The sequence below is a fragment of the Colias philodice genome, chromosome 2 (assembly GCF_061535455.1).
Source record: "Colias philodice isolate Cphi_HAF_F1 chromosome 2, ilColPhil1 Martin Lab GWU primary, whole genome shotgun sequence".
Lineage (NCBI taxonomy): Eukaryota > Metazoa > Arthropoda > Insecta > Lepidoptera > Pieridae > Colias > Colias philodice.
This window is the reverse complement of record NC_143087.1, coordinates 4,236,077-4,249,683: the sequence shown is the minus strand read 5'-3', so window position 1 is coordinate 4,249,683 and position 13,607 is coordinate 4,236,077. Positions and strand designations below refer to the sequence as shown.

Sequence of the window (13,607 nt, the reverse complement as noted above, 5' to 3'; positions counted from 1 at the left end):
AATTACATTTTTTAAATAAATTAACTGTGCAATGAGTATCTTAGATTAAGTGAGTTAAAAAGTAGGTTTTATCTTAAAATTTAACACTATCATTAATGAGTTCTTCAGTCTCATTGAAGCATTATTATAATAATAAAATAAGAACACAGAGTACTTATTTATGAAGGTCCATATATTTTCTGCAAAATCCAATTGATAAATGTAAAAACATTATAAAGGTAAAGAAATTACAACAATAAGCAATTATAATATAAACAACAAACATAGCTCGTTAATTTTTGTTGTTTCTAAATAAAAAGAACAAATAGGATTTACAAAACAAAAAGCCTTCAAAGATCCAATCAGAGACAATTAATTATAAAAGCAAAGAAAGGTGCCAATTGCATACAAGTTAATAACTTCTAATATAAATGACTGAGTCTTATTGCCTTTGATATATTAATTCTAATGGTTTGTGCTTTTAAACGCTTACAATTCTTAAATGGCGTTTTAATTATCAGGTACAAGATGTAATCGCAGACATAAGACAATACCTAGTGCACACTAAAAGTTTTGCGTTTCTGGCCACCCATAAATGTTTGAATTTCGAATGTTCTATTTTTTTAACATATGAAGTCTCATAAGTTGAGGAAAAAAAAATTTGGTGGGAAGCACTTGTCAATTTTTTTTTATCTCAAGTTGAAGTTCGTTGTCCGTAGCAAAAACGGAACTAACACGAAACAATTTTAGGGCGATGATTTTTGATGATTTTAAAAGTTCGCTTTCTCCGAAAGCTTGCACTGCTCGCCTTCAAAATACTTTTGGGAGGGAAGCACCTCATTTGAGCACTGTAAGGCATTGATATGCTGAATTTCATCGCGGCCGTGTTTCTCTCCATGATGAAATTCGTGAAGGTCAACCCTCAACTGCGATCACGGAGGAAAATATGGCTACCGTCAGACGACTAATTTAAGAAAATTGCCATATCACTTATTAGGAGATTCGAGGACATTTGGGGATTGGTATGAGCCAAATTCAGAAAATTTTACATGAACATTTCAAAGTTAGGAAGCTTGGTTGCCGGTGGATTGCTCCCAAACTCACTCCAGAACAAAAACGACATCGAGTAGATTGGTGTTAAGAAATGCTATTAAAGTACAATTACGGACATTCTAATGCCGTGTATAATATCGTGACAGGATATGAAATATGAATACATGGTTATATTCCAGAAAGAAAACACCAATATTCTTTGTGGGTGTTTGAAAGTGACAGCAAACCAACCAAATTGAGGCAGGCGAGAAGGGTCGCCAAACAAATGATTGCATTATTTTTCTCTAAGACGAATCCTGTCTGCACTATCCCACTCGAGTAACAAAAGACTGTTAATGCTGAGTGGTACACCACTATTTGTTTGCCCAATGTCTTAGAAAAAATAAGAGAAAAGCGACCTAGAAGTCGCATCTTGTTGCACCATGACAGTGCTTCGGCGCACACCGCGAACAAAACAAAGTCATTTTTGGCTTCTGAAAACATAGAGCATGTGACTCATGCCGCACGCAGTCCCAACCTAGCACCTTGCGATTTCTTCCTTTTCCCAAAAATATATGATTCAATGAGTGGTTCGACATTTACGTGGCCAGAAGAGGCCGTGGTTGCTTTCAAACAGCACGCAGAAAACATACCCTCGAACCAATGGTCCTCATGTTTCCAGAAATGGTTTGAACGGATGAAAAAGTGTTTTAAATGTAACGGAGAATACTTTAAAAAGTAGTAAATATAATATTAGACAAGTAAATTGTTTTATTTATTAGTTACGCAAAACTTTCAGTGTGGCCCACGTAACCAAATCTGATTAAATGTAATAACAAAGGATACCGTGAACAAAAAGTTAATTTTAATCAACTATCTAAATATTACATTTGTTAATTAACTGATTAGGTTTACAAATACTTTAAACGATAACACGATACAAATACAAAGCCAAACCCATTTGTTTTAAAAACAATCTATTTAAACAAACTGCTATTTAGTACCTATAAAAAGTGAACGCTACATTTTCCTATGTTTATACAAAATAGGCACCATTTTTATTCAATAAGCGAACTACTTCTAAATAAAATTTTACAAACTCTAAACTTAAAAATTACACGAAATTTACATTATTTAAGTTTTGATTTTAGACTATGTAGGTAAATAGAAATTCTATTGTGCGAGCGATTTGTGTATTGGACTTAATCATTTTCTGTACCTTATCACTTGATTTCTATTTTATTAATATTTTTAGGCTAAATAGATAGATAGAAGTATGTATTTTACGAGAAACTAAACGAACGCGTTAAAAACAAGAAAAGACAGTCCTATCTATGATAATGCAATAGATACTTGCGGAATACAATATTATACATATCATCATTTATAACAGGCATTTCTTCTACATTTTAAAAGTCACAAGAGATTAGAAGTTATAACGATATTCTACATAAATATGTCACGTTATACAAAATAAAGTCAAATGAAGGCACAGAAGACGATTACATTAGGTAGGTACATTTGGCTAAATCAGACTGTCTTTGTTCTAATGACTACATACCAATATGTCTATTTAAATATTAACTAAAAACCATGCACGACGAAATGAGATGAGCGGTCGTTTCTCAAAGACGAGTCGTTCTATTGTAGCAGCTAAAACAATAACAATTGTTAGTTTATTATTCATTCCCCATCTACATAATATGCGTCTATGTAAAAAAAAACAACTACCTACAATCTTAATTTAAAAACATTGTACACTCAACCATACGGTAATTATAAAGAGACACAAACACAATATAGCAACAACACACACTAAAAAGACAATTACTTTACGACTTGTAGTAAAATGCAAATATTTTTTACGAATAACTAGAAGATAATAAAGTAGGTAGGTATGTAATTATATGCTGAATGCAAAACATTACCTACTATTCCAGATTTGATACAATAATCTCAATACCTATGTATAATTAGTTTCTAATCGTAACATTGCATATTTTAATAAAACACCTATTAATCATAAAATAACCTTCAATCTACTCTCGTCTGTCTTATATACGGAGAGAGTATAATCAGGGTGATGTTTTTAGCGTACCTTTCTAGAAGCCTCCGTTTCAATTCTGGCGGGTATGTGACATAAATGTAATGGTCGTCGTGTTCGTCATCCAACATTGCGTCTTCGCCCCCGAGTCTCTCGGCGCGAGCCGGGGAAGAGTGTGTCGTCATGGAAACGGACGCGCTACCCGCTATGCTACCCTCTTCTGAGCTACAGATAATATTCAATTATTTGTGATTAAATTTCCGAATGGATAGAATGGACCGATACATAGATATACATGCCACGTTTTGATGGGATTGTACCCAAGAAAAATTAAATGACTCATTGTAGTTAGCTGATGCATTTATTGGGATCACATCACAATCACATTTAATGAAAATAACGGCAGAATTGCGAAAAGATAGATTTGAGAAAAAAAGCTACCCTCTATACTTATATTTACTTACTCAAACACAATCCATATGATATAGTAGCACATGCACAAAGCTAGCGCAAGTCCCGTGGCCAGTGCCAACAACAGTGGCCAAGGAAAAGCGCGGGCAGCGGGCGTCGTGTCCTCCCAGTAACGGTCGCAACTTAGGTACCAGCAAACAGCGCGCTGCATCTCCTCTGAAACAGTAGTTTTACATTAAAAACAATATTCATTAAAATAATAATACTTTCAAAGCTAATTAAACTTGCATTTATCATTAAATTCGATAAAAAGTTTACAAGGGCTACTTTTGTTAATAAATAATCAGTTCTTTGGACATTACCTTCAAGTTCAGTAAATTGTGGTTGTGTTAAATGTAAAAGAAGAGTCGCGATACATGAATGCACAACCTTTTCACAGCGCACCTAGAAAAATCATTATTTTAGGAAATTAACTAATAAAATAGCTTATTTGTGTTAATAACGGTAAATAGTCATTATTTATCATTATTTAGGTACTGTGGAATATTCTGAATTCCATTGTTTGCTATCCAAATTTGCACAAGTGAAGCTCCTAGTTAATAAATAACATTATGAAGTATGTTTTCTCAATAAAAAGGTATCTTTACTGTTATCTCAGGTGGTTTTAACACCACACAATACAATATGACGTAAATCTTACGTTATAGTGAAATACCTTTAAACCCTGAAGTTTATTAGGGTCGCAGGCAGCACGCTCTGCCTGTAAATCGGCAAGCCTCTTTTGCCGACTGTCCGGCGGCAGAGACGATTCAACAGTGTCAGCATCACAGAGTTCTGCCGTTTGATTTGTATCACCGTCGCTCTCCTCTCTTTTTTTCTCTTCTGGAGTTTCTACTTCAAAAAGAAATATGTACGTTAATGTTTCAAATAAAAATTTATATGATACACTATTTGATATTTATACTTAGGTACTTCAATTAAATTTTATCATAATTTGCATACAATTAATATCAACTTACCTGGTTCTTGAGTATCCCCCTCCGTTCGTGGACAGTCAGGTACTGGTATGGGTGGAGGAGGTCGGGCTCTCTGCCGACGGCGGCTTGGTACTTTAGCGATACTCCTTGTAGCAGCTGGTGCGAGAGCTTTCCGCGCTGACTCCAGATCTTGCCACACTTCTACATCTGTGCTTGGTACGACGCCGTCGCTTAGCAACCCGTGTGCGATCAGTACCTGACACCGCATTATATCACAGTAATCTGCTAAACACACTGCATCTTCGGCCTGTAAACAAATTACTCATTAGATACCTATACTTACGATGGAATGACTTCAATGAAAGTGCAAAGGGCAAACATTCTCACTTACATTATTAATTTTTTTTGTATTTGCTAAACTTGGATATGCAAATGGAATGGTAGGGTTGTAGGTAATATAAAAGGATTGGCTGCAATCGATTAAATATGATAAAATGGTACATACGTGCTGGCAAAAAGCATTTAAATGTCTTGCCTTATTAATGTGAGTCTTATGTCGCTGGTCAAAGTGTGTGTCAAGGTGTCGTTCTTCGTAGAAGGATTTGCCGCAGAAAGCACATGTCCACTGGGATGAGCGGTGTTGAAGTTTGGCCGCATGTTGAGGTGCAAATATGTCCCGCGCAGGGTGGAACGGACATTCCAGGGGTAATTTTACCTAAAATGTATATTTCAAATGAACGATTTAAAACTAAATGAATCCACTGTAAATTAATAATATGTATAAAATTAAAAGCACACCACTTTAAACAAGATATATTCGACATACCATACCAAAATATACCTACATTGCATATACTGACCTGGAACCTTTCTAAAACCGGGAGCCATTTGTTTTGTATTACTTTTCTTACGATTTTCGAGTTGTCACGAGAACATGTAATTTTGAATACAGAGGGTCCCGGCCATGGAATAAGTGTCAGGAAGAGTAGGGCCAGGACCTGAAAAAAGATTTCCAAAATCACACATCACATCAAACATAAATACAAGACCCAATCACCAAAATTTCTACTTTCGTGAAGTTATCTAGTACTATTTAATGAAATTATATTAATTGCGTGCGTCATTACCTTGCATGATTAATAAATAATCATCAGGCTTATGTTATTAAATTATCGATTTTCCACGGCCTCCTAACCTCACAAAAGCAAAGATTCTTACCTCGAGGGTAAACGACGTGGTCCTCATTCATATCTTGTAATCGACAAATTGTTTGTAAAAATTTTCAATAATAATCTCAATAAATTTTATACACTAACAGCCAGGAGCATGTTAAAGAAATACACTTCGTAAGCCTGACAATTTTAGGTATTTTGGCGCATGCGTAAAGTCCCTAATTTCCCCTTCAATTCCGGTGAGTATAATAAATTTAAATCATTCGACCCTTACGAGAAGGGACTCCTTGCTTATATGATATCACCGGGTAACCTACAATGCCAATTGCAACAATCGTAACTATTATTTTTGTTTCTAAATTTTATTCACGAAGATTTTACTGCTGATTATTAAAATATTTAACCTATAAAAGAAGTCTAATAAAAAGATCTTTTCATATGACATGAACGAGGTAGATCAGAAATTAATGGATTCTATTTCATTACAACTTTGATTGCCACCACGGTGCGGCAGAAATCGAATATTAGTTACTAATCGAAGCGAATGGGTATCGATCGGAGGCATAAAATTATAAATTATAATCCTCGTTGAAACAAAAATATGTTGCTTTATATTTTGATTAAACTCTATACAATCAAATATTTGTTTATCTCTCAATTTTGAAGAGTAAGAGTAATAAAGTCATTAATCTTACTCTTGTTCAACTGTAACTGATATGAAGTCCCGCATTTCCTAACTCCTTTAATATAGGTAGAGCAAATTTATAACAGCCATCTCAATCAATGCTAGAGCGGGTTCTTCTTTTTCATTTAATTTTTAATCATCTCCACCGGATTTGATTCCCAGTACCTATAAATTGAAGCGCATTCCTACGCTTACCACTGTACCAAGGAAGCCCGAAGCTATCAAGTGAAAATTAAGATTATTCATTAATGCTTAAAACGTAAACATACCTATGTATTGGATAATGGATTCATGATTCATGGAAACGCGAATAAAAATGTCACGAATATACAGGGTGTCCCACTGTTGGTATACTAAGCTCAAAGGAGGCGTATGCAAAACTATAAAGTTTTGCATACGCTGAGTACGTAAAAAATACTTATAAAATTCCAGACGCATTTTTTTTTTCAAATAGATGAAGTCGTAAAACTCTATGTGTACACCTATAACAAGCAACCCGCCCAGCTTTGCCACCAGCACGTGAGCTATCGTTTGAGATTATGTTTTTATAGATAAAACGCTCACATTAGCGAAGCTATATATGCCGCCTGCGCGAAGCCAGAGAAGAAAACATGGATTTTCAGGAAAAATTTAGCAAAAATTTTTTGACGCAATTTTGTTGTTTTAGTATTTTTTTCGTGATCAGTGTATGCAAAACTACAAGTCCCTTCGCGCTTATTATAATTAATTTTTTATTTTATCAATAATTCGTATTAGGTACCAAACATACCTACAACGGTTACCCAAATATCATGATAGATTACGCCTGTTAATTAAAATTATGAATAGTGTAGCGAAAGCTGATATATGTTATCACGATAAAAGTCAAAATATTGATAATAGTTTTTTTAAACTTGCGTGTGACGGTTGCTACAGTTTAATTCACTAACAAACCGATAAAGTGGCAATTAAGCGGGCAAAACAATGAGTGTTATGTTGAAGGAGCGCTAGAAATTCTAGCCATAAGTCGTTAACTGCACACGACCCACGCATCTAACACTATAATAACGTTTTAAAAGGATTAATAGAGGTCAGTACCGATTATTATAAAATATTTGGAATACAAATGTATTTAGATGTTTGTAGTATAATGACCTCAAAATATAAGCCTAGTGTTTTATATTCATGATCCATTATACACAGATTAATACGTATAATGAATTTTATTGAAGTGAAACTTCTTTATCGGGGTTGGACAAAAATTTAGTGTAACATTTTTTCGTTACGCCGTACGCGTGACATTTTTGCGTTACGCCGTACGCGTGACATTTTTGCGTAGTTTCACTTCTTACGTGTGTACACGCATACCTTTTTTATTTATTTATTTAAATCCATTATTTAACACACACATAGTTACATTGGAGAAAAAAAGAATAAACACAAAGAACAAAAAATGAATATTCACTCGTGTGAGATTCTGTCAATAATTATTGTTAGTATTTTTCTAAAAATTTTTTTGAACGGAAAGCTTTCACATGCCCGTGATATTTGTAATAATTTGCTTTTCTTTCTAAGACAAATTCAACAGCTGTTCCTATAGAAAGGTATTTATGTTATAATTTTTTATTAAATGTTTAATTTTGAAAAAAAAATCAAAGTTACATTTCAAATCGGAATATTTGTAGTTAACTAGTAAATTACAATAACTTATTAAAAATGAACACTCGAACCATTTGTAGTAGGTAAATCAATTTAAATTAGCATACAGTTTTATAGCGTGCGGGCATTGTTTTGTAAAAAATATTTTATATTTTCTTTCATATCTCATATTGCATGCTGCACATTACATGTAAAGCCCTCAGTTGAAGATTTCGTGTGATAGAGGTGACGTCTTGTGAATAGTAAAGTATTTTTTTTATCGGCATTACTAGGTTTATAGGTAGGTAAACACGAGAGAAGAATAAAACAACAAATTGAGTTTGCTTAAAGAACCATCGTTTAATTAGCCCATTAAAAATTTACCCTGTAGTAAAGTAGTTAAAAATCATATTATAAGGTACCTATACATATTAAGATCTGTTATTTCGGGTGATCAAACAATTTGAATCAAAGTTACAACACAATACTTAGTGATAGATATCTATTTCTCATTTTCATAAACGATAAAAGAATTCACCCTTTCTGTAAATATATTTTGAGAAACTGTGGACAGTCCAGCCTGAATTTAAATTCGCCACTGCGCATGCTCTTCCCAGCTTCTGGTCCACCTCTCTTCATAAATCGCGGAGTCTTCGCGTCGACATGTATGCAGTTTTCAAAGATAAAATATATCACAATTGAATTATTGTCAATAACTTTGGACACGAACTTCCAATATGGTGCTCTCTTATACAAACAAAAAAGCTTCGATTATCCCTGTGATATTTGTTTTAAAATGAAAACTACTGATGTTTACGTCACGTTAATCTTGTTATGTTTATGTCTCTTAATCCTACTGTGCTATCTGTGATGCCAAAATGCAAGTGATTTCATGTAAGTGTTATTATTAAGTTGTTTATTTTAATTTATACATACGTATACTTTTTCGAAAATAAAAGTAAAAATTAGCAATGTAGATTTTAGAATATTTAAATATTGAAATGTATAATAATAAGATATATATTTTCATTTTTAATTTTAATAGTTAGTCAAAAATAGTAGATCTTTATAAATAGATTCAAAAAGCAATGTCGCGTTAAGCATATGATTAATTTTCAGAATGGTGATAACAAAGCAAAATTTGGAGCGAAACAGAAAGACAACAATACGTTTACGATACGTGATTCTACTTGCAATATTGTTCGGAAGCAGTTTTTGCCTACTTTACCTAAGCAATAGTCCCCTTATTTTATTTGTCACGGAAGATCCACTAAAAACAGCGCGAAGATCATTCCCTTACAACATTGTACATTCTGATGAAGGCTATACAATTAAAACTGAAGGATGTACGATACCTGGGCTGCAACCTTTTGATGACAGTATTAAAAAATTTATTGAACGGCCTAAAAATGTAAAACAATGCGAAAATCCAAATACTTCACTATTAGATAAAAATCGAACACATATATGGATCAATTCAAAGAACCTTCGACATTTTAATTTAACTGAAAATGCAAATATTACTTGCTGCTACAAGTCTTTCTATCGACCTCTGGCTGTCGATGATGTCTCTTCGGCCGAAATCGATGATAGAGTGAAGTACAACGAATGCATTGAGTTCTCGACTAGTATAGAAGTTATTAATGAATACGTCAAAGTATCCTGTGTTCATGAATACATCACTATTTTTGAACAATTTTTTGCATTTACTCCGAAGAAACCTCTTTTTAACCGAAATGATGATTTTGTAGAAAATCCAACTGCATACAATGTAATAGTCATTGGCATTGACGCTATATCAAGGTTAAACTTTCATAGAACTATGCCAAAAACGTTGGGTTTTTTAAGAAAAAGAGGCGCCATAGAACTGTTGGGATACAACAAAGTTGGAGATAACACTTTTCCAAACCTAATTCCTATGCTTTTAGGCATACAAGAGCAAGATTTAAAAAAGACCTGCTGGCCAAATACAAAATCTACTTTTGATAACTGCCCATTTATATGGAATTCCTTTAAAAGTGCAGGCTTTTACACAGCGTTTGGAGAAGACAGTGCCAGTCTTGGTACGTTTAACTTCGAAAAATTTGGATTTATTCAAAGTCCTACTGATTATTATTTGCATACGTTTATGCATGAAGCTGAAAAATATTCAGGCAATAATCGCGATTTCAATTCATACATATGTATGGGCAATAGCTATTTTTATAATGTTCTTCTTGATTATATTGAAAATTTAACAAATGCTTTAAAGACATCAAAGTTATTTGGATTTTTTTGGGAAGTAACAATGAGCCACGATTATTTGAACTATCCAATGTTAATGGACGATAGCTATGAAAGGTTTCTAATGTTGCTTGACGAATCAGGTTATTTAGAAAGCACAGTTTTAATATTATTAAGCGATCATGGAATTAGATGGGGTGACATCCGCTTTACAAAACAGGGTCGCTTAGAGGAGAGATTACCTTTGATCCACATTTTATTGCCATCGTCCTTTTATGAAAATTTTCCAGTTGCGTATGAAAACATTAATTTAAACAGCGGCCGTCTGACAACACCGTTCGATATACATGCAACTCTTTCGGATCTCGTGAATTTGGAAGCCATTAGTAATTATAACATTAAACTCAGAAGTTCCACAACTTATTATAAAGAAAGGAGTATAAGCTTGTTTTTACCAATAATGAATAACCGTACATGCCAAATGGCGGGAATAGAGGATCACTGGTGTACTTGTAATAGAGGAATAAAATTATCGACTAAAAGTTCTGAGGGACAGGATGCTGCCAATCATTTAACTTTGCATTTAAATATGCTCGTTCGTAAAAATCCGAAATGCGCCAAACTCTCCCTTATGGAAATAATGGAAGTAACGGAAATGATTGTTGGTACTCCCTATGACAAAGAAGTTGGATGGCGCGAATTTTTAGTAGTTGTACGAGTTGGTCCAAGCAATGGCGTATTTGAAGCTACTATGCGAAGATATAATAAACACTGGCTTCTAACAGGAACTATTAGTCGCCTAAACCTTTATGGAGAACAAAGTCGTTGCGAGCATAATTATCAACTCAAATTGTATTGTTTCTGTCAGTAAGTAGATATTTTAATTTATAATTAAATCTGTGATACATTAATCTTAGCGTAAAATATGAAATCTTGAGATTGTATTGCATGTGTAGGCCTATGTTAATTTTAACAAGTACATGTTTTTATTTCATGTTTGTACTACCTAGTCAAAAAAAAGTTTGCCCATAGATACGAATAAGTGCACTAGTGCCAAACATAGTAGATAAGTGTGAGATTATGTTAAGTTTCTACAAATGTATGTATAGAAATCTTAAAAACATATCGTTCACACTAAGCAGTACTAAGTAGAGTTAGCCACTACCGTTGTCCTAGTCTAGTCTAGATTGTTTCCATTTTTTTTTGTTCTCTTCAATAATTACAATTGCTATCTACTATTCTTATTCTAGCCTGTTTATTGTAGAGACATATCAATCATATCAATAATACTTTAACTATATCATATCATAATTATTATGAGTTAAAAGTTGTAGGTATCCTAAAAGGAATTGTTGCATATTATGATGGAAAATAAATATCTTCTCTTTAATCAGTATACACATCTTATTTTAATGAAATGTTTAAAAGAGAAATTGTAGTTAACACAATTATTTTACGATTTGATTGTGTGTTTTATTAAAAAAAAATGTTGTGACAAACAAAATAATCATAACTACCTAGGTAGTATCTATTTGTCTTTCTATGTAATATTTACATTTTACATAGAAACTATTTAGTATTCTGTGGTAATAATATAACGTAGGTATCGTATTTTAATGCTATCTATCAATGAGAATGTTCAGAAAGTTTAAGCTTTGAAATAATCTGTGCTGTAGCCTTTGGCTGTAGCTGAATATTCAACTCATTTTCTCAAATACGGTTCAATTTCTCAGCTCAAGTAGGTAACAAGAACACAGATAAATTAACAAACATTTTTTCGCGATTCATGTTATTTCGTTTCGTAGGTATATATTACCGACGCTTTATGTTATTGGGGCATGAGAATCAAAGATACTTAAAGACAAAGATAAATAAAATAATTAAAAGAATATGTTACACAGGCTAAACAGATATTAAGTATCATTTAGGCGTTTCTTAATTGCAATATAAAAAATGCAGTTGGATTGCAGTGGAGAAACTCAATAGCGTTTTTAAATTATATATATAAACACAGACTAATAATAATATACTACGTATATATAAATAACTAGCCCTACTTCACAGTCCGTCTACTACAAGGTACTACGGAAGGTATTGATCAGCCCGATTGATTCACTGGAAACTCAACCTTTCAGCCAACAAATCTATCTATCTCTCTATCTAGAAAATATAACTTATAAAATAATTTAAATGCCTATTATTATCAGGCACCTATTCTAAAGTTTTCCCAATCAAATTCATACTTAATACTGATAAGTATTTAGACGTTTAGGCTTATTTAGATCTTCCATTATAAGTAGATTGTTAAAATATTTTTTGTATTTTTATAGCTCTCTAAAAATATAATAAGTTGTTTTTTAATATTATGTAATGTGTAATGTAGATATAATAAATAAATAAATTGTTGTTTACTTGCAGTATTCATTATAGTTGTTGATTTCAGTGTATAATACCATGTATTCCCTGAGTAAGTACGTAACTATTAAATTTTTAAATATAATACAACAGTATAGGAACATATCTTATAAGGAGGCAGAAGTAATAGGTCAAATACGTTACAAGGGCTCGCCAAGGCCCCTTGCAAGACTCGTGAAGCGAGATAAAATGGGTGAGAGCTGCAACATCTACGCAATCACACAAGACTTTGTGAATTTAGCTATTCTTTAATGGTATATAATATATAATTTCTGTTTTAAAAAAATGATGTTACCAATTTTATGGATGCACATTGACTGTATTATATGTAATATAAGTACCTACGTATTGGTACTATATACAACTTGTAGGTACGTATGTTTTTGTTTCTTGTACGTCAATAATGTACGTCGAAATGAAGTTACATATTATGTTGTTAAATTAACTCGGCCTAAACTTAATTGTTATTTCCGATTACTTTTCCTCAATATTTCAAATGAATTTACCTCATTATTTGATTCAAAGACGTAGACGGTACATTTCCCGAAAATAAATGTTAGACGTTGACGTTGTGATTTTAATTTCAATACACCGACACCTCCTACGTATAATATCGTAACTGTATTTGATCAACTTTACAGTACAGCTATTTAAAGATTTGCAAGTAGATTATTGATGTTTATGAAGCCAAATACTCTTGATTAAGAACCAAATTTGGCATACAGCTACATTTTTATGAGTGTTATATTACCTTTAAAAGGAATACTTGATTTTTAGGGTTCCGTAGCCAAAATGGCAAAAACGGAACCCTTATAGTTTCGTCATGTCCGTCTGTCCGTCTGTCCGTCTGTCCGTCTGTCACAGCCGATTTACTCGGAAACTATAAGTACTACAGTGATGAAATTTGATGGGAATATGTGTTGTATGAACCGCTACAAAAATATGACACTAAATAGTAAAAAAAAGAATTGGGGGTGGGGCCCCCCATACATGTAACTGAGGGATGAAATTTTTTTTTTCGATGTACATACCCGTGTGGGGTATCAATGGAA

General features: G+C 33.0%; 2 protein-coding genes across 6 annotated transcripts; one reads left to right on the top strand and one right to left on the bottom strand.

The window, feature by feature from the left end:
• Window position 1: 1 nt before the first annotated feature.
• Window positions 2-6,143, bottom strand: LOC149490317 (uncharacterized). Of its 5 annotated transcripts, none has more exons than XM_089702738.1 (10): window positions 5,662-6,143; window positions 5,304-5,441; window positions 4,949-5,158; window positions 4,486-4,750; window positions 4,182-4,360; window positions 3,829-3,910; window positions 3,520-3,682; window positions 3,110-3,280; window positions 1,821-2,664; window positions 2-533 (listed from the first exon to the last, which is right to left on the bottom strand). In XM_089702738.1, exons 1-9 carry the CDS (start codon window positions 5,686-5,688, stop codon window positions 2,637-2,639), a joined length of 1,263 nt encoding a protein of 420 aa, XP_089558864.1. In that variant the 5' UTR covers window positions 5,689-6,143; the 3' UTR covers window positions 2-533; window positions 1,821-2,636. The 5 variants fall into 5 exon arrangements, with proteins under 5 accessions (XP_089558864.1, XP_089558855.1, XP_089558871.1 ...); XM_089702729.1 differs by having other exon boundaries at window positions 1,826-2,664; XM_089702745.1 differs by having other exon boundaries at window positions 1,826-2,664; window positions 4,979-5,158.
• A 2,894-nt stretch (window positions 6,144-9,037) lies between these two features.
• Window positions 9,038-12,408, top strand: LOC149490316 (uncharacterized). The gene is made up of 2 exons (XM_089709775.1): window positions 9,038-11,007; window positions 12,205-12,408. Exons 1-2 carry the CDS (start codon window positions 9,038-9,040, stop codon window positions 12,236-12,238), a joined length of 2,004 nt encoding a protein of 667 aa, XP_089565901.1. The 3' UTR covers window positions 12,239-12,408.
• Window positions 12,409-13,607: the final 1,199 nt, after the last annotated feature.

Coding starts and splice junctions, on each gene's coding strand:
- LOC149490317 (XM_089702721.1), bottom strand. CDS start 5,688: ATGAGGACCACGTCGTTTACCCTCGAG. Junction 5,159..5,303: donor CGGTTTTAGAAAGGTTCCAG/GTCAGTATATGC, acceptor TATACATTTTAG/GTAAAATTACCCCTGGAATG. Junction 3,911..4,181: donor ATAAACTTCAGGGTTTAAAG/GTATTTCACTAT, acceptor TGATTTTTCTAG/GTGCGCTGTGAAAAGGTTGT.
- LOC149490316 (XM_089709775.1), top strand. CDS start 9,038: ATGGTGATAACAAAGCAAAATTTGGAGCGAAACAGAAAGACAACAATA. Junction 11,008..12,204: donor AAATTGTATTGTTTCTGTCA/GTAAGTAGATAT, acceptor CCTACTTCACAG/TCCGTCTACTACAAGGTACT.